Here is an 18,820-nt window from a genome sequence, read left to right as displayed (position 1 = left end):
TACATGAATGTAGTGATAGAGAATGAGAGACAGAGAGAGAGAGAGGTTAATTATAAGATGGTAATCTAAAATAGACAATAGAGATGAATCTTAAAAAATCAATAAAACAATGTAAATATATATCATAGAGTGTCTAAAAACTAAAATTTAGACTAAACTTTTACAATGGTATTTAAATTTATTTTTCAGCTCATACAACAACAAACAACCAACAAAAAAAACACAAAAAAAACAAACAAAATTATAGAATATTTGAGGTAAAGTGGAAGAGGAGGAGGGAATGAGAGAATGAGAGAATGAGTATTTATAAGATGAGAAGTGATGAGAGTTACAATTTAGAAGAAAATGTTTTGGGAGTTAATTCTAATTAATTGTGTGTTGACTAAAATTGAGTAGAAAAATATAGTTAATGCAAATTTATATTATTTCAGTTTTTATATTAAAGTGTGAGTTAAATGTATATAATTAATTGTATTTTAATTGAATATATATTTTTTGGTTTTAAATTAAAGTGTGAGATAAATATATATATGATCAAAATTTTTTTATTTGTGCCTTAATTAAAATAATTTTTTCTTCAGTTTTATATTAAAGTGTGAGTTTAATATATATATATATATAACTAAATGTGTTTTATTTTTGGTTTAGCTGAAAACATAATTAAAAAAGAATTATATAAAAATAGTCCAATAAGAAGATAGTGAAACCTTACTTATATATATATATATATATATATATATATATGATTTATTTTATTATAAAATACTATGTTCTTTTTTCACTTTAATTATGTGATAGTAAATCAACATTTTTGGGAGTTAATTCTTTTTAATTTTGTGTTGAATAAAATTGAGTAGAGAAATATAGTAAATCAACAATTGTGGGAGTTAATTCTTATTAATTTTTTGTTGAATAAAATTGAGTAGAGAAATTTAGTTCTTATATTAAAGTGTGAGTTAAATATTGTGTTTTAGTTAAAAATAAAAATGAAAATAATTAATTAAAAATAAAAGATGACACATGTTATCAATAGAGAGCGACAAATGTCGTAACGTGGTGAAAAGTTAGAAAAAACCTTGTTATATTATATAAGATAGTCATCTAGACGTTATGATCCATCAGTATTAGGATGCATGCAGGTGCATGGGTTCATGTTATTATCAACTCTACCACTCGATCGTGTTCTTGATGATGAAGTGATCATATATATGGATAGATGGATGGATCAAGTATTCAAGTATGCATGTGTAAGTGTCATGAATGATGGATGGAGGATGGAGAAGTGAAGAAGAAGAAGAGAGGTCAATAAATATAAATGGAGAAAGAAACAATAAAAGAGAGAATTAAAGATAGGGGGGAGAAGGGAAGGTTGATGAATTGATGAATGCCGATGCAACTTTAAATACTCACATTAACTCCCTAGTCCCATTTTTGGTTATATAACACAAAATATATACTCCCACATTACTAACCAACCTCCTCCTTCCACAAACTCCATTAATTGTTATTGTCTACTATATCGCAAAAAATATATACTACAACTTTGGATATTCGAATTGAAAGTTGTAAACAAATGTCTAAGTAAATAGTTAAAGCCTTTCAACGGCCTCCTCCTCCTCTATTTTATGTGTCATGTCATCATGACTCGTGAGCATCGTTTCCTCGTTTTATATTTCCGGCTCTTTTAATATGGCTACCTTCCTCATAAATTCCCAACCTTTATTTTCTCCCTTATACTGTGTTTTTTGTGTATATTTATTTTACATTTACCATTTATTTATACTTCACGTTGTCTATATAAATATCTTTGTGATTCACTTTTGGCATAATGTTGGAACTCGGTCTACTGATTATTTCGATACATTGTCGGTCTACTGATCATGATGATGAAAAACAACGACAAACAAGGTCGTGAAACCGATCGGGAGAAGGATGTAGTAGGTATCATGTCTGAATTCTGAAATGGGTTTTTATTTTTCATAGAAAAACAAAAATCTTAGAATATGCATAACGTCTAAGTATACCAAAACGTTATAATGCAGAAGATTTATTTACTTCCGCTTATAAATTGTGAATCGCATTCATAGGAAATAAAGTTAAGATAGTTTGACTTGTATTTTGTTCAGCTTAAAGTGATGATATGTTTTTGAAAAAAAAAAAAGAAGTGATGATGTGTTGTTACGCCATAATTTTCATTTACGGTTTGGTAGCTTGTTACATTCTTTGTGTTTGTTGGCTCTCAAAACAACAACACTTCAGTCTTCAGTGTGACGAGATTAGACGATTTACGGCATGCGTGTATGCTACTAAAACAAGGACGTTCATTCTTCTTTTTGTGTTGGTGATTACAAAATAAACATAAATTGATTTGGTAAAAATGCAGATATGTGATATCTTATCTAGAATTGTGCCTAGTTGTGTGAAAAAACGAACACAAATATTTATGTTTGGATAAATCAGTCCTTTAAAAAACTTAAACTCATGCATAAATAGAACCTAATTGTCATGAAGACAAATGTTAAAACATTCTTCTAAAAATGAAATTGTACTAAAATGTTAGAAAAACAAGCTTTTAAAGTTCCCAACATCCACTCCTCCATGCATGCATACAATAAAGATTCATGTCTCTTCATTTTTGTTTTTTTCAACTTCTCTCCAATTTATTTAAAGCTTGTACTATATATAATTGTTTCTTTTTCATAAATTGAATAATATATATAATAAAATATAAAAGAAAATGTGTTTAAAAGCTACAACGAATTTTATGTAGCAAAAATTAAATTACAAGTTATAGTTATTTTCTGAAATAAATTAGTTGTAATTTCCTGGTGGAAGAATTAAATATTCGGTACTTGTCGACCCGTTTCCATTGAATAATTTTGGAACGATTATAAATGCAAATTCAATTACATGCATTAAAGTTTTAATAAAAAAATGTTATATGCATTGAAGTATATATCTACATTTCATAAGAAAATAAATAATCTCACATTTGGGTGGAAAACTTTACCTATCTAACCATCTGAATTACAAATGTGTAAGGCTAGCTAAATTTTGTACAGCTTATTAGTATTAAAAAAATTTCATGTATATTATATTTTCTTCATAGCCATAATAATGCATTTTTAAGATTTTTTTTACTGCGTACATATATTAATGGGGGGAAAAAAAGAATGCATACTACACTTTTATTTATACAATATAAACTTATTATATATTCCATCCTTTTCATAGTAAGTGTTGTTCTAACACTTACATCATTTTTTTTTTTTTTTGTATTTGAAATAAATGGTTTATCAGAAACTCAAAACATTTTCTTGTATTTGGTATGCAGGGATATATGGAATAAGTAACAAAGTAAATTTTACTAGAAATCAGAAATGGTATATACAGTTTGTAACTTTCAATATTTACGTGTGTTGGGGGTGGTTCCATGCAATTCAATGACACGATATATTATATTCACGTGTGCAATGATGAACGCCAATGCTTCTATCTGATCAGTTTTTGACTCTTTGCAGTCTCAACTCTGTTAATGAATTAACCTGTTGGGATCGGCTAGTCAACAACATATATAGACTATAAAATAACATCCAATGTAAAGTTTTACTAAACGAGTAAACAATTTTGATGGAAACAAAATGCATGTGACGATGAACATTAAATGTATATGGTATATGTTCTTATTAATTACGGTCGATTTGCCCAAGAATTAGGTTTGAGAAGATGTGTTGATCATGTGAAATAAATGCATTACCCATATTTATGTCAAATAATTAAGTTTTAAATGCAAATACAAAATATATGTTCTTCGAGCTTTGAATTGTCAGCCGGAAAGGCATAGATATCTATAAATACATTTGATCCTAATGTATAGAATATTTTTGCTTATCCTTATCATCGTTTTTTCCGACTTTTCTTTCAAAATATCAAATTCCTTATCATATTAATCTATGTACGAATAATTTGTTTGTTCAAAACATATAAATGGCATTTATAAACCAGCTATTTACGTTTGCTTGTCGAAAGACTGAAGAGCGAAAAAATAAATGGACTTGACTGATCTGATTAAAACGGAAACAAAAAGCCCATTAGAAACTTGGACCAAAAAAAAAGAAACTTGGACCAATAATGTCGTAATGAGATGTATGAGTTCCAAAAGACTTTATTCAAAGGCAAAACCGGGTTTAATTATAAATAACCCGATCTTTTACAACATGAAACTCCATTCCCAAAAAAAAAACCAAAATTAGCAGAGAGACAAAAACAACAACAGAACAATACAGAGAAGAAACAAACACTAAACTCTTGGTCTCTGGATCTAGGCCATTGTCCATTGTCCAGAGATTTATTCATACGAAAAAACACAGAACAAAGCTTGGGGGGGGGGGGGGGGGGAAGAAACAGAAACACAACAACATAGAAATACAGACTCAGCGAATCACCATCATCCTTCACTTGATCACTTCTTCAATAGGTTCCTTGAGAAAATCCTCTTGCAATATGGATTATTACGTAGAATCGAATGTGGCCTTATGACTTCCACAAGCGAAGCATGAAGTGGACCCTGTTACAAATATTTCGTTAAACCGGTATAACCGAACCGAAATAAACTGGACTGGAGTGTAATCCCCTATATAGTAGTAACAGATTAGTACCTTTGTGGCGGCAAGAGCGGCTTGGATGACAAAATTGGCGTAAGGGTCTTGGAGAAGGTGATCAAAGTGAGGCACTGAGACGAGCTCACGCACGATTTGCGGACGACTCTCAGGACAATGCATGAGACATCGTTCCACCATATGGCTACTGAACTTTTGCATCGAAAGCTGAACGTAATGCCCTTTTAACTGAGCCAACATCATCGCTACCGCAGAAGGAATCCTCAGCTCTATAACGAATTGGACTGCGTAGTTCCTGCCAACAACAAAACAAAAGAAAAGTTTGTTGTTAATTGTTAAGATTCTTCTAATGAAAAGGTTTGTTTTGTTAAATCAAATTTACCCGAAGGGGTCTTGAGCAAGAAGGAGACTGTTTCTAGAGATCTCAGCGATCAGCTTCTCTCGTTGTTGTCTCATTGAATAAGCAATGCATTTTTGAAGCACACAACATCCATGTCGATGTGTTGCGATTTCAGTGCAGAACTTTGTCGCCGCGTCAAAGATAAACTGTTGGAAAACAAAACAGAACAAGAGTTAGCTATTCTGATGATCAAAAGAGTTGATAGAAAACAACTTGTTCTGTTTTGACCTTGTTATCTTCGGTGCCAAGGCATTGCAAGCAACGTTGAATCACGTGGTTTCCATTTAAATCTTTGATCAAATCAAGAAAACCGGGTCTCAACGCCGATTTCACCAGAGAAATCTGTTTTCCGGTTCTGATTGTTTCCACTAATCTCTGGACAACTCGAGTACTGAACAAAACATGTCTTTTCTAAGCATATGATATCAAAAAAACCAATGGAAGAAATAGTATGTGATCTTTTACCCGTATGCATTGAGAGATATCCTGATAAGCTGACCAGGCTCAGCGGTTGCCACGAGCACGATCTGCGTCCTCTGTTCTTCAGTACAAACGTCTAGAAGCTTCTGCATCAAGTAATTCCCAAAAGGATCCATCATAAGCTCAACGACATGAGCAATGACCTCATTGAATATGATCATCGCATCAACAGAAGTTCCTTCATCGAAGATCCTCTGCAAGAATCGACATCCATGTTGATCTTTAGCCATTAAGTATACATATCCTTGAATGTCACACATGTTAGGCAGACTAGGATGACATATCTCTGTAGTAGCTCCATTATCAGACAGCACCGATCTAGAACTGGTTCTTTGATGATCCAAGCATATACCGTCCATAAAGAAACTATCATCAGAGCTAAACGGCTCTGAGCATTTTGAAACCATAGGAACTTGAGTTCCTTGGCAGAACAATGGTAACATTTCTGCTGTTGTTCTGTAGGTTTGATGATTATACGAAAGTTCAGGTTGTTGTGGCGGCATAGAGTACTCTCTCATTCCACCTCGATTAGAACCAATTCCGAAAATCTCATGAGCATTGATGTAAGGACCAGTACCACCATTACTGCTTGAGTAGTAGCTAGGCCATCCAATTTGTTGAGAATTGGCAATGGAATCTTGAGCTTTAGGATTATTCTCAAACTTTTTTCTTTGATCGAAACCAGACTTAATATGATTGTTGTTCAACCACAAGTCCTGGTTGACACTAGAATCCTTCGTTGGATCGAAGAATCCACATGGAAAGCTTCGAGAGACAAAACCACTATCAAGAAAGACTCCATTGTTAGATTCATAGTGTTTAGGTGCAAAGTTGAAGAGTGGATCCACAGTGAAATCATCGGACTTAGGAAAGGAACCGAGATGACCTCCTTGAGCCTCGGTTCGTCCGTAGCGTACGTGATCTTCTTCAACATCGTCCTTGATATTCATACGGTAGAGATCTTCACATAAACCTAACTCATCACCATTAACAACACTCTTTTCATGATCTTTACGAAACAAGAAATCATTATGGTGATAAGAGACAGGTGAAGAAGTGTGATTGTGTTTAGGAATGGTCCCGTTAAACGGAGGAGAAGCGAACGGAGAAGAACTGTCCTCGGGAGAGCAGAACCCATTAGAGAAGGAACTCGACAGAGAATAATCCGACGAAGAGTTGAAAGAGAATCTGTTGCTGTAGGAGAAATCTCCATGAAAGAGGTTAGGAGAATGGGACGGTGTTCGTAGTGGAGTTGAAGGAGACGAAGAGACCGAAGCTTCACGAAACTCATCCATCTTCATTTTATAAAAAAACACCTCTCTGTAACAACAACAACACTGAAGACAAAATTACTATGATTAGGCATGAGAAACGTAATAAAGAAGATCTCACATCAAGAACAATATATGTACAAGAGAAGAAAACAAATTAAAATTTTTTTACCTTATAAACTATAAAGGATTATAAAACGTACAAATCCTCTTTTACGCCATAAAAATGGAAACGAAAGGTTTCAAAATATCACACACAATGGTATATAGAGAGAGATTAAGAGTAGAGAAAGTGTAGTAAGATTCTCTCGTTTTATCTTTAAGTTAGTATCTTCTTGCTTCTCATCTTCTTTTTTATCTCTAACGGTTTAGGCTTAAGTAATATGATTTAATATATCTAAAAGATATAAATTTAGACAACGCATTATTCTCCTTGATTTTCTATGTTTTAATCGTTTTCTAATTATTACTGATTTCGATATGAAGACTAAATCAACCTTATTATCCTTACAAACTAGTACAAGTACAAGTTTTGAATGGGTAAAACCTTTCTTATTTTAGATTTTGTTTTTGTTTGTTTGAACCTTTCTTCAACTAAATTAAAGTACAATATTGAAAGTATAAATAATTGGATATTATAATTTTTTTAATCTGTGTAAAGATTAAAGAATAAGAACGTTTAATTTGTTATATCATTTTTTAGTAGTAGAAGTGTAAATCTTATAAGTTATAACCTAAAGATTTATAGTTTTATTTTGTTTCACATAACTGAAAAAAAACCCTACAGTCGTTGTTTATTTACGCCATTGAAGTAAATATGAAAAATACAAAAATTACGCCATTTTGTTTTTTTTGTATATTTTCTCTAACGGTTTAAGATAACAAAAGCAACGTAGTTTTCTGCCTGATTTTCTACTTTTGGTGTTAGTAATGTTCTCTATTTTTGTACATATTTTGATGTAAGTAAGACTTAATCAACATTGAAAAAATTGTAAATTATCATTATCTTTAGATTTTGAATCCGTAATTTTTTCTGTTAACTTTTGATCCACTAAAATCCTTTTTTTTTTTAAGCCAAACTCGATCTACTAGATCTACCAAACTTGATCTTTTTTTTAGCCAAACTAAAATCTATTTAATTGTTGTACAGTGTAAATCATAAATAAGCCGTATATTCTTTTAATATTTGATTTGAAGGTGTAAAAATCATTAGAAACCTATTTAATAACAAAATGAAAAAGAAAATCAGAATCGATATGAAAGCAATATCGAATTATATATGTCAAAAGTGACTTTGGTTTTCATAAGCACAATTGTGGAAGTTAAAGAAGAGGGTCCATCACATCTATGATCTATCTCACTTTTGTCTTGGAAGCTACTTTACTACTTGTTCCTATTTTAGACCTAAAGCATCTTCCTTTTACAAAGTCCTCTTCTTTCTTTTCCTTCTCAACGATATTGCATTTACGTAGTTAAGTAATACGTACGCAACGTAGGCTGTAAACCATCTAAGTGTGCGTGCGTGTATACTGTAAATCACGTGTCACATGCTCAAAGCTTTTGTGTCAATGCCAGCTTAATTTTACGACATAAATTAGGATCCTTTATGCTCGAAACTATTGCGTATTAAATTACTTTGGTTCTTTCCGGTTTGGAAAGACCTAGAAAACGAAAACAAACTTCTGACCCAAGCAAATATCCACTGTTTCGTAGCAATGCTAATAATCTCCCAACAGATTACAGCCCCGAACTTGTTATAACTATTACAGGAAGATACATTAGAAACCCTAGCGGCTTAAAAACACAACTGAATAATAATATTAATAACACCACCGTAACTGCAAAATACAAATCACACTTTGAGCTGAAGTGTACGGGACACCACAAGGACACACACCTTTTTTTAAAGAGTTAAGTTGTTACTGGAAAAGAGGGTCTCAAACAAGGGCGATGCTTGTCTCACCACCCGGTGGTTTACGGACACCACCTAGATAGTCTCTTGCCTCCACCTTCCCATCAGAAAATATGTTGTTTCCTCCTATCTCCTTTAGCTTCGCTTGACTCAGATGCTTTTCGACAGAGGATGAGGCCGCATCTCCCTTGAATATGTTGTTCCCTGACAGTTCTGCGAATTTCTTGTCATAAATCTTCTTTGCTGTCTTCACAGATGAGTCTTCTTCAGCAGACTGCATAAGAGTGATTCTCGGATTAGTCCATATACAGCAATGAGTGCTTAGAGTTGTCAAGAAACACATGGAAAGGTCTTACTTGTGATTCAGCTCCGATGTTGAAATTGTCCTTAAGAGCCAAAGCACGATTTGTTCCAGAGCGAGGTTTGATCTCAGGAGGGGGTGCAAAGATGTTCTGCCCACTGATCTCTTTGTATTTAGCATCAGACAATTGCTTCTTCAGCTTAGAAGCAGAATCGTTCTCCATAGTCCCACTGAGCTCTCGCTGTTTGGCCACTTCAGGTAAAGTAGCAGGCTTTTTGGGAGAAAGATCATCCTCTTCACCAAATGATATATGGCTTATACCACTAAGTGTTTGCTGTGGAGGTAATCAAGTGTTTCACGATTATGCACAAAATACATTACAGAAGGATTCTAACATGGTGAATCAAAAAAGGTGATACCTGATAAACCGGTAATGGCTCTGATGCATCATCTTCTTGGTTACGAGAAAAGATGCCGCTACCAGTGATCTCCTTCATTTTATGTTCTGAGCAAGGTTTCCTAATGGCATATAGAACAAACATTGTCACAAGTTTTGACATGAGGATGGATCACCAACTCCTAGGCACAATACGAAATGTATCTAAGAATCCTAAAAGCAAGGCACAGTTTAAACACTTTTTCAGTCTGATGTTACTAATTCTCTATGAAAAAATGGTAGAAACGGAGTATTATCCACAGATGAAGTCAATTCACCAAAAGTTTCGGAACAGAACCAAATTCAAATGACTGCGAGGTCCTACTAAGACAAAATTGGAAACTAAACTGAAATTGGAAATCGTGGAAATGAAAGAGCGATGGAAGAGGTAAGTCTCACCTTCTGTTCAAGCTCTCAACTTCTTCATCGGTCACTTGACCCCCAAACACCACTTTGCTAATCCCATCAGACGGCTACACAAAGCCAAAAAAAAATAAAACAAAGATTCCTCAAATCAATGACGGAGAAAACTAAAACCTTCTGTCAGAAGCGAAACAACAGTGTACCTGGTGGGAACGAACGGCGGAGCGAGAAGCGGAGGAAGGAGAATCCTGCGGCGGAACCTCCGACCAAGTAAGTAGATCTGCGGTTGATGTGTGTGGCTTTCTCACCGGAGTGCTTCTCTCCATTCTCTCTCTCTAGCAAGCGAAGCAAACGCTGATTCTCTCTCTCTAGAGCAGACAAATCGAAGAGAATGTGGAAAAAATATACAGAGAAAGAATTGAGCAAAGATTAATTAATTAACTCAGCTTCCTTCTTTCCTTAACTCTCCCCACTAGTTTTTAAGTTTTAATCGCTCAATTGACGGTATTACCCTTTTCTTTTTGTTCATATGATCTGGAAGCTTCTCCTCTACGCTGCCACGTGTAACTAACAAGTGATCATTAAATTCAGATTCATCCGTATTTTAAATTTTTCTAATCAAGAATTTTAATAGTTGTAATTTGTTCGGGTTCAACAGAAAAAATATTCAAATACTTGTGTTTTCTTTTGTTTTCTTTGAAACAGGCTTTGCAAATTACACAAGAAAAGTGAAAGAAAATACAAAAAAAATAATGAAGCGCATTAGATAGAATTATTATTATTGGGGTCAATCATATTATTATTTTTTCTGACACAAGACCATGTGAAGCCATCACAATTCACAACTAATAAAGACTTTTACCAACGTTTTTATCTTAAGCAGTCATCACGTGATGCCCACTTTTTTTTATTAGCACACAACATGTATAATTTGATTTAGAGGGTGTCATTAATTTTTTAAAAAGCCGAGATTTTATCCTCTCAATTAGGCCTTAATCTTAATTGTTTTCCGCAATCTGTGAGCCTAATTATTCGTGATAAAAAAATGTAATTAGGGATGAAATATAAGCTTAGAAAAAAAAAGTCAAGCAGAAAAAAAGTTAAGAATTATCAGAATAAATTTTTTTTTTTAAATTACAAAGGCCAAAACTTTAGATCCAAACCAATTCTACTGATAGATTATTGGGCTTTATTAAAGGATCCATCATCGTTATTGGGCTTTATTAGAGGATCCATCATCGAAGACGGGCTTTCTCTTTCAAAAACTCCAAGTTTGCCGATAATTTTAAATTTGTTTTCAAAAAATTGTATTCACGCTTTTTGTGTGTCTTTAAATTGCTTTATTAAAAAGTGACAGTCGTGCTCAATAGGCAGCCACGGAGGCCTGGGAAAAATGCCGATGACGGTTGTTTCCGGTCGATTCTCAACGGCGTTTCTCCCCACTGGTTTTTCCTTGTCGCGGGTTCTTCCCGTCAAGTTCCCGGCTCAAAGACACGTTGTTTTCGTTTCCAGATCAGCCCACGCTTCTTCTGTCTCTGTCTCCGCCGAGACGAATTCGAATGTACGCTTCTCTTCCTTCTTCTCCAGTTTTTTTTTGCATAGGAACAGATTCTAATTACGATTAGGAGTTACTTTTTTTGGTACTTTGCTGTGATTATTTATTTTATTCCCCAAGCTTTATGTTCAGTGTGATATGGTTTTGTTTGATGATCACCATTTCCTCAGCTGATTCAATTAGATTGATGTGCAGGTGGACTCTCTTATCGAGAATGAGAAGAACAGAGGAGAGAAGAAGATTCTAGCTTGTCCCATCTGTTATAACTCCTTCGCATGGATTAGTCAACCTAATGGATTAGTGTGAGTCTTACTGTTCACTGGTTTTTATCGGGTTTTCCAGAAATTAGTATTGAGAGAGGAAGTCAATGCTCGTTTTTTTTTTTTTAGAAGGAAGTTAGATATGTTTTATATTTTCTTGGCTACAGAGAATCTGGTGCCTCTGGTGCTCAATTACAATGCAATACCTGTAAAAGGAGTTACTCGGGTAATGAGACGCATCTTGATTTGGCTGTCGCTAGTGGAAGCAAGCAATACAGTGAACCAATGCCACTTGCAACAGAGTTGTTCAGGTGGATGACATGCTTTTACTGGTTCCTTGCCAATTTTAGGCTTTATCTTTTCTTAGAATCAACTTCCCTCTCTTCTATGTAAAAACCAATATTTTTTGGCCTTGTTGTTTTGCAGGACTCCATTAGTCTCGTTCCTTTATGAGAGGGGTTGGCGTCAGAATTTCGTATGGGGAGGTTTTCCAGGACCAGAGAAAGAGGTGAGACGGAGAAGCTCTCTCCTTCTTTAAGGCCTCTTCTTTTGCTGCAATTTTTTTTTTTTTTTAAATGTGTTAAATTCTGTTTGCTAGTCAACTTATTGAAGCTTATACTTGGTTAGAAAACTGATGGTTTCTGTTGTATGTTCTTCATCCTGCAATTTATGGCCAGAACTAAACATGGCTAACGTTGTACTCCACAGTTTGAAATGGCTAAAGACTACTTGAAGCCTGTTTTGGGAGGCAATATCATTGATGCCAGTTGCGGAAGTGGGATGTTCTCGAGGTTATTCGCTAGAAGTGAGCTATTTTCTCTGGTTGTTGCCCTTGATTACTCGGAGAATATGCTGCGACAGTGCTATGAACTCTTAAATCAAGAAGAAAACTTTCCCAACAAAGAGTTTGTACTTTTCACCTTTAGCTCCTTCCATTAGATCTTGGGTAACTAGATGTGTTAAATTTACTCCGCTGTCACAATTCCAGGAAACTTGTCCTAGTCCGAGCAGACATTGCTAGACTTCCTTTCCTTTCGGGTTCACTTGACGCTGTCCATGCTGGTGCTGCTCTCCATTGTTGGCCTTCACCTTCCTCAGCCGTAACGCTTTTCTCCTAATTTTAACATTTTACAATAATACATTATGTGTTATATGTTCCCTTTGGTTCGTCTAGGTTGCTGAGATAAGCCGTGTTCTTAGACCTGGAGGAGTATTTGTGGCCACTACATTCATTTATGACGGCCCTTTTAGTTTTATCCCGTTCTTGAAAAATCTTCGTCAGGTGTGTGCATAACTGCATATGTTACTTCTAAGTCTTAACACATTCAATTGATGTCTCTTGTGTGGTCTGTGACTGATTATACATTCTGGTTATGACAATGGCAGGAATTCATGAGTTATTCAGGTTCTCACGTCTTTCTGAGCGAACGTGAGCTTGAAGATCTCTGCAAAGCCTGTGGACTTGTTGGCTTCACTCGTGTTAGAAACGGGCCATTTATAATGCTCTCTGCCACAAAAAGCCAGAGAAGCTGACACTCTTAATGCTACTCTAATGCATAGAATATACAATTTCCTGGTGTAAAGTTATAAATATTAGAACAACTCGAGAGAGCATACCGTACCTATTTTGGAAAGTTCTTTGCAAATTTGCCTATCTACTACGTTGTAAATTGGTTTTTAACTTGGTTCCCAAAAGGGTCTTCTTGTGAAAACTCGATATCTCTGTTGAAACTTTCCGGAAGCAGTTCACGCATCTCAGAACCTATAAAAGCTTCCATACGAGCACGATCTCTGTCTAGAGGATAGGTACGGTAAAGAAAGGAGTAGATGAAGCAGCACACTGCCATTGGGATTCCTATAGATGTATAAAGAGCTTTGGCTAGAGATGTTGCATTCTCTCTATCCGTGGCTATCTCTGCTAACCTCGATGACCCTTCAGGGATTGGTTTGTAACCATACACATGCTGTGCCAGGATTCCTACTATAGGGGGCGCAAACGATGATAAGATCGACTCAAAGGATTTATCCAGTGCGTATACGCTTGTTCTTGATTTCTCTGGAACAATCTCTGCAAAGATGGGGCTGCATTTGTTTCACCAAGGTCAGCGACAACAATGAAAAGATAGAGAGTAACGCATCACTAGGCATAGTAAAGAGAGAAACTTTACTTGTTCGTAGCAGGAGCATTCCAAGAAACAAACAGCCCCAACAGGACTAAGATCAGACCATGGATTGCAGCTGTGGATGGATCATCTGGTAAGACCAACAAGAGAATTGCAGCAAGCGGGATCGCTGAGGCTGAGCTGATCTGTGCGAGAATGATTCTTCCGGAATTAGGAAGACGGATAGACAGAAAATCTCCCATTTTGCCTCCAAATAAGCCTCCGAGAGAAGATGCAGCCACGAAAAGACCCATCAAGAATGCAGTTGTCCCGTGTGAGAACCCGATGAGTTCCAACCACATGGGTGCAAAAGAAAGAGCAGACCAAGGAAACGATCCTGTCACTCCCTGAGCCACAATGATCTGAAAAGACCGGATCTTTATGACTGTATCAGCTTCCCTGACCAAATCTTTCACCTCTGTACAAAAAGGTTTCCTCAAACCTCGTTGATTGGAAACATCAACACCATCCTTCACAAAATGAGGGTCATTAGCGAAAACTCTGACTAATACACCAACGATAACGCTGATCACACCTACGATATGGAAAGCAACTCTCCAACCAGGTATGCCCATGAAGGTTAATGGAGCTATTAAGACAGAGCAAAGCCCTCCTAGGATCGAACCGATGTTAGCTGTTAACTGTAACCATCCAAAAGCAGTGCCACGGTTGGCATCATCAGTTGAGTCAGCAACAAGAGACTGAATAGCTGGAGCCACTAGGGCAAGACCAATTCCATTCAGAGCTCTAGACACTGCGACCTGCTCGATCAGAAATGTCTCAAGAGATTATGTGTCTCACAAACCCAAACCCATAAAACCAAAAAAAAAACCTTAATTGTGGAAAAAGGCAGAGAACCTGGAAGAAAGTGGAAGAGAAGGCAACAAGGAAAGTAGCAGCGGACCAGAGAAATGCACCGAGAGCTATAACGTGAGCTCGGTTATGTCTGATAGCCATGTACGCAGCCAAGGGATAACAAGCGGCTTGAACCATGGACCGCAGCAACGTCAACGACCCAAGTCCGGTTGGATCAGTGTGGAGAGCCAAACCGACCTCTTTGTACACACCTGGAAGCAGAGATTCGTCAGCTCTCTCCATTATTCCGGCTAGATTCACTAGTATCAGCGTCACCGTCTCCGCCTTCATCTTTCCTGATTAAACCAAATATGCAAATTTTTTTTTATTTATTTTGGGTTTTTGATGGGTTTCTAATTTCGATCTGATTTTTTTCTTTTTTTCATTGAGTTTATTTCGTAACCGAAATATAAATTTGGAATGTGAATCATCAATGTTGACGGTGGAGAGAGTCAGCCAATTACACGATACGTGGTCACTGACGGTGGCGCGTGAAAATGGTCAAAGAAGGCGATGACATTCCCGGTGATCCCGAAAGGATTCTCACTGCTGACGTGTATACGCTTATTACTGTTTTCTACAAGTTATGGGCTTAGGCCCATTATTTTATAAGCGATCAAATAAATTCCAATTTTTCTTTTGGGGCCTTGGGTAAATGTTTCAGGTCCATTAATAAATTTTATACTGCATTTAAAATGTTAACTGATAGTTATAAAAATTACAGAAGGTATTATTGTATACGCTTGGACTAACCTATGGTCCTCACAAGTCAAATTGTTAGTATTTTTTTCTAGTGTTGTGGGGGAAAAGAAAAACAATTTGTCGACCAACAGTGTCATTGTAACTTTGTAACACTCAGTTCAATATATTTCATACTTAGCTTGAAGGTTAATCATCACATTCGCATGATTGAATTATTTTTTCTCATAAGGACCGAACATGGATGGGCCTATTCTACCACTTACTTCTGTTTGAACAAGTCTTATATTCCAAGCTCATATTCGTGTATAAGCAACGAACGTCCCCTGTTTAGTAAAAGAGTTTAGTTGGAGCTAAAACCCTAACTGAAGAAATATCCAAAAATAGCAACTCTTCTTCTTTTATTCTTTTTCCCTTCTAAGCCAAGCATATACAGTATCTATGGTAGTCCCAATGTACCTTTGGATCATGTGCCTTATACATTTTTCCCCCTAATCTAATTTACCTTCGTCTTTTTATTTAAATTATTTTTTATATTTGGATATTCCAAACCATTTTATTAAATCAATTGGCAACATCTTCCACCATCATTTTAAAATATCTAATAAATAACGAGTTGCTCAACATGACGATAACTTCAATACTATGAATATTTATACAACCGTTTAGTTTTCCAGTAGTAATAAAAACCTTATATGTATCCCGATACAATCTAAGATTCCATATCTAAAATTTTGAATTATATAATATAGACATTAATATTTATTGTTTTTGATTAGCTTCTCCAATGCATGTATGAGTAAAGAATTATATTCAATAATACTTATTGAATTTGGCAATTCATAAGAAATGATCTTTAACAAAAAAAACAAAAAAAAATCATAAGAAAATGATCGGGTTTTCGCATATTTAATCTTTAAACCAAAGCCACCTTCATTTTGTCATATATTATTTTCCGGTTACAAGGTCCACACGCCATAGATTCCATCATATTGTTTGCCATCTTTAACATTATTTGACTATGATTTGATAATTTTAGTGTTCAAATCCATGCTACGAAGAGAAAACCAAGAGTAATGGTTCGAAAAGATCAATTTAATGATATGTTATATATCTTTTTTTTTTATTGGTCACCAATGATATGTTATATATGCTTAAATTCATATATGTGTCGTCTACATAAAATAATTATAAAGTATCGACCGTTTACATGCATAATATGAATTATACAATGAACACTATCATACAAGTATGATGACTTCAAGTGTTTAATATACCCGCAATCATTATATCACCTATTTTCTCTTTAGTTTCGTCGTGTATTTATTAGAAACTATGATAATTAATCGGAATAAGAAGTCGTAGATGTATTCTTTAATTATATCAAATTTGTAATCATGGGGTTGCATATACATTAAAGGATTTTTTTTTTTTTTTTTATGCACTTTGAGTACAGTAGAGGTCACCAAGTGACTTTCCGTATATATATATTCCGTATATATATATTTTGGTTCAACCACTTTATTATATATATTCCTTTAAGGTATATATTTTCTTTTATTAATCCTCTTCTTTTTTTTTTTCTTTTTTGGTCTTTAATTATTGTTGAATGGATACTCCAAAATATGAATCAATCTTTATCATAAGTGAATATAGAAAGAAAGAAAAAAATACTATAACATACTTGAATACATACAAGGACCATATATAGTATACAAAATGCCATGCTAGCTTAACAAATTGAAGCCTATATAGAGAACTTGATCACCACCTTTACTTATTTCTGAAACCAGCAGTAATCATATTTTTAATTTTGTTTGTAACCAAATCTTAAATCAGTGATTTTCTTGTTGGATAAAGCTTTATTTGTTAGACTAGTCAGTCGTATATATGGTCCATACTCCATATACAGCCACCTTATGATGAATAGTATGTTGGAAGTATGTTTGCGGTCTTAGAGGAAAGATACTTGAAACAAGAAGACCACATTATATACAATATGATTATTCGATTTATAATCGTTGGTTTTTGACTACTTTTTGGTATTCTTGTTCGTTTCTTTTTTGAAAAAGATAGATTTAAGAGAAATTCTTTTTACGTGGCTTTGTTTTGGGTTCATTATAACTTTGGTCATACTTTTTTTAATTTTTTGCTAGCTAGCACGAGTTTTCTAAGTTGTCGGCAGGCAAAATATAAGTGCATTCATTCCATGCATTATTTAGAAACAAAACAGAAACGAAAACACTACGCTTATCATACCAATTAGCTCAAAAACATCATATCGTATCTGACAACATCTATCATTGATAGGCCATGAACTATATTAATTTGAATGTGTCAAAAACTGTCATATTCAAATATTCTTATCCAATTTCTAAGCATAAGCACGATGTAGATATTTTTGCTCGAGCTTTCTCTTTAGTACGAATTTTTTGTGAAATCTATAAAAAAGATTTGGACGTGTAGGTGGGATGGACAAAAATGAAAAGAAAAACAAAAGTAGTCAAAGCCAAATCAAACATACAACAACAGACAAAGAAAGAAAGCTGCCGTATGAGACAGAAGGTCCCCAACAAAGCCGGCACCGACGACTCGCACGAACGAACAAGAGAACACCTTATCAGTACTGTAGTCTCTTTCACACATCAAAAAAAAATCTGATTATCTCAAGTAGAACAAATTTATATATAAATCAAATGAATTTATCACTTTAACTCATGTACAAGTCACAGTTAAAGAAGAAAAGTTTTAGTTTAACATAATTTAATAACTTAAGCGTAATTTCAGCAGAATCTGTTCGTGATCATAATTTGGTGGTTATTATATATATATATATATATATATATCAAAGTATAGTAATATAGATATCACCCACTATATTATTGTGGATGCTTTGGCGTTTAAGAGGATAAACTTAATTATTCCATTAATCACTTTTATAAAGCATGATCAACCATCAAGCATTGACCCTCTGGTTCTTTCTTAACTTTTTTTTGTTAGTGTGCCACAGACTAATGCCATTATCATCATAAGTTGGTAAAAAGAGACAAATCTTACTTCCATCCATTTCAAGAATTCATTAAAAAAAAATACGTTTTTTTTGTTAGCAAAATCACATCTTAAAACACGAAATAATCGCTGAATTATCACTTATCATACCATACTAGCTAAATCGTAACCATTTGAGATCGGTAGTTATATGTATGTTTTAGACAAATCATTGTAGGATACTTATATATCCTCATCAATCGAGGTCATCATTAGATATAAATGTTTAATACAGCTTTGATGTTTACCTAAATTGCTGTTGCTAAGATTAGTTGTAATTAAAAAAAAAGTTTGAAATCAGGAATATGAGATAGATGTATTCAAAACTATACAACAAGAAAACTATATGATTATAGGGCACAACAACTGCTAACAGAATTGCTTAGTTTATTATGAATCAATTGCTAGTGCTCGTAACTAATTGTCCAACTAAAGGTTTTGATCAGTTTTGTGTTCTAT

The 18,820-nt window shown here is 34.6% G+C and overlaps 4 protein-coding genes across 5 annotated transcripts; 1 reads left to right on the top strand and 3 right to left on the bottom strand.

Moving 5' to 3' along the window:
* Window positions 1-4,462: 4,462 nt before the first annotated feature.
* Window positions 4,463-6,800, bottom strand: LOC17896293 (putative pumilio homolog 7, chloroplastic). The gene is made up of 5 exons (XM_006301595.2): window positions 5,485-6,800; window positions 5,248-5,410; window positions 5,002-5,165; window positions 4,659-4,914; window positions 4,463-4,567 (listed from the first exon to the last, which is right to left on the bottom strand). Exons 1-5 carry the CDS (start codon window positions 6,798-6,800, stop codon window positions 4,463-4,465), a joined length of 2,004 nt encoding a protein of 667 aa, XP_006301657.2.
* Window positions 6,801-8,453: 1,653 nt separating this feature from the next.
* On the bottom strand, window positions 8,454-10,242 carry LOC17894807. Its single transcript, XM_006302610.2, has 5 exons — window positions 9,986-10,242; window positions 9,819-9,892; window positions 9,403-9,502; window positions 9,039-9,317; window positions 8,454-8,956 (listed from the first exon to the last, which is right to left on the bottom strand). Exons 1-5 carry the CDS (start codon window positions 10,106-10,108, stop codon window positions 8,708-8,710), a joined length of 825 nt encoding a protein of 274 aa, XP_006302672.1. The 5' UTR covers window positions 10,109-10,242; the 3' UTR covers window positions 8,454-8,707.
* Window positions 10,243-11,121: 879 nt separating this feature from the next.
* Window positions 11,122-13,255, top strand: LOC17896040 (uncharacterized methyltransferase At1g78140, chloroplastic). The gene is made up of 8 exons (XM_023787997.1): window positions 11,122-11,343; window positions 11,533-11,639; window positions 11,765-11,908; window positions 12,024-12,105; window positions 12,306-12,502; window positions 12,586-12,697; window positions 12,772-12,879; window positions 12,984-13,255. Exons 1-8 carry the CDS (start codon window positions 11,176-11,178, stop codon window positions 13,128-13,130), a joined length of 1,065 nt encoding a protein of 354 aa, XP_023643765.1. The 5' UTR covers window positions 11,122-11,175; the 3' UTR covers window positions 13,131-13,255.
* LOC17895329 lies at window positions 13,034-15,220 on the bottom strand. 2 transcript variants are annotated; one of them, XM_023787996.1, is made up of 4 exons: window positions 14,618-15,220; window positions 13,766-14,520; window positions 13,220-13,679; window positions 13,034-13,104 (listed from the first exon to the last, which is right to left on the bottom strand). In XM_023787996.1, the coding sequence occupies exons 1-3, from the start codon at window positions 14,903-14,905 to the stop codon at window positions 13,256-13,258; spliced, it is 1,467 nt and encodes a 488-aa protein (XP_023643764.1). In that variant the 5' UTR covers window positions 14,906-15,220; the 3' UTR covers window positions 13,034-13,104; window positions 13,220-13,255. The 2 variants fall into 2 exon arrangements, with proteins under 2 accessions (XP_023643764.1, XP_006301526.1); XM_006301464.2 differs by lacking the exon at window positions 13,034-13,104 and having other exon boundaries at window positions 13,143-13,679; window positions 14,618-15,219.
* Between the last annotated feature and the right edge of the window lie 3,600 nt (window positions 15,221-18,820).

This window comes from Capsella rubella, unplaced genomic scaffold (assembly GCF_000375325.1).
Source record: "Capsella rubella cultivar Monte Gargano unplaced genomic scaffold, Caprub1_0 scaffold_2, whole genome shotgun sequence".
In the NCBI taxonomy this organism is placed as follows: Eukaryota; Viridiplantae; Streptophyta; class Magnoliopsida; order Brassicales; family Brassicaceae; genus Capsella; species Capsella rubella.
The sequence above is the reverse complement of the archived record's forward strand: the minus strand, read 5'-3'. Positions and strand labels throughout refer to the sequence as shown.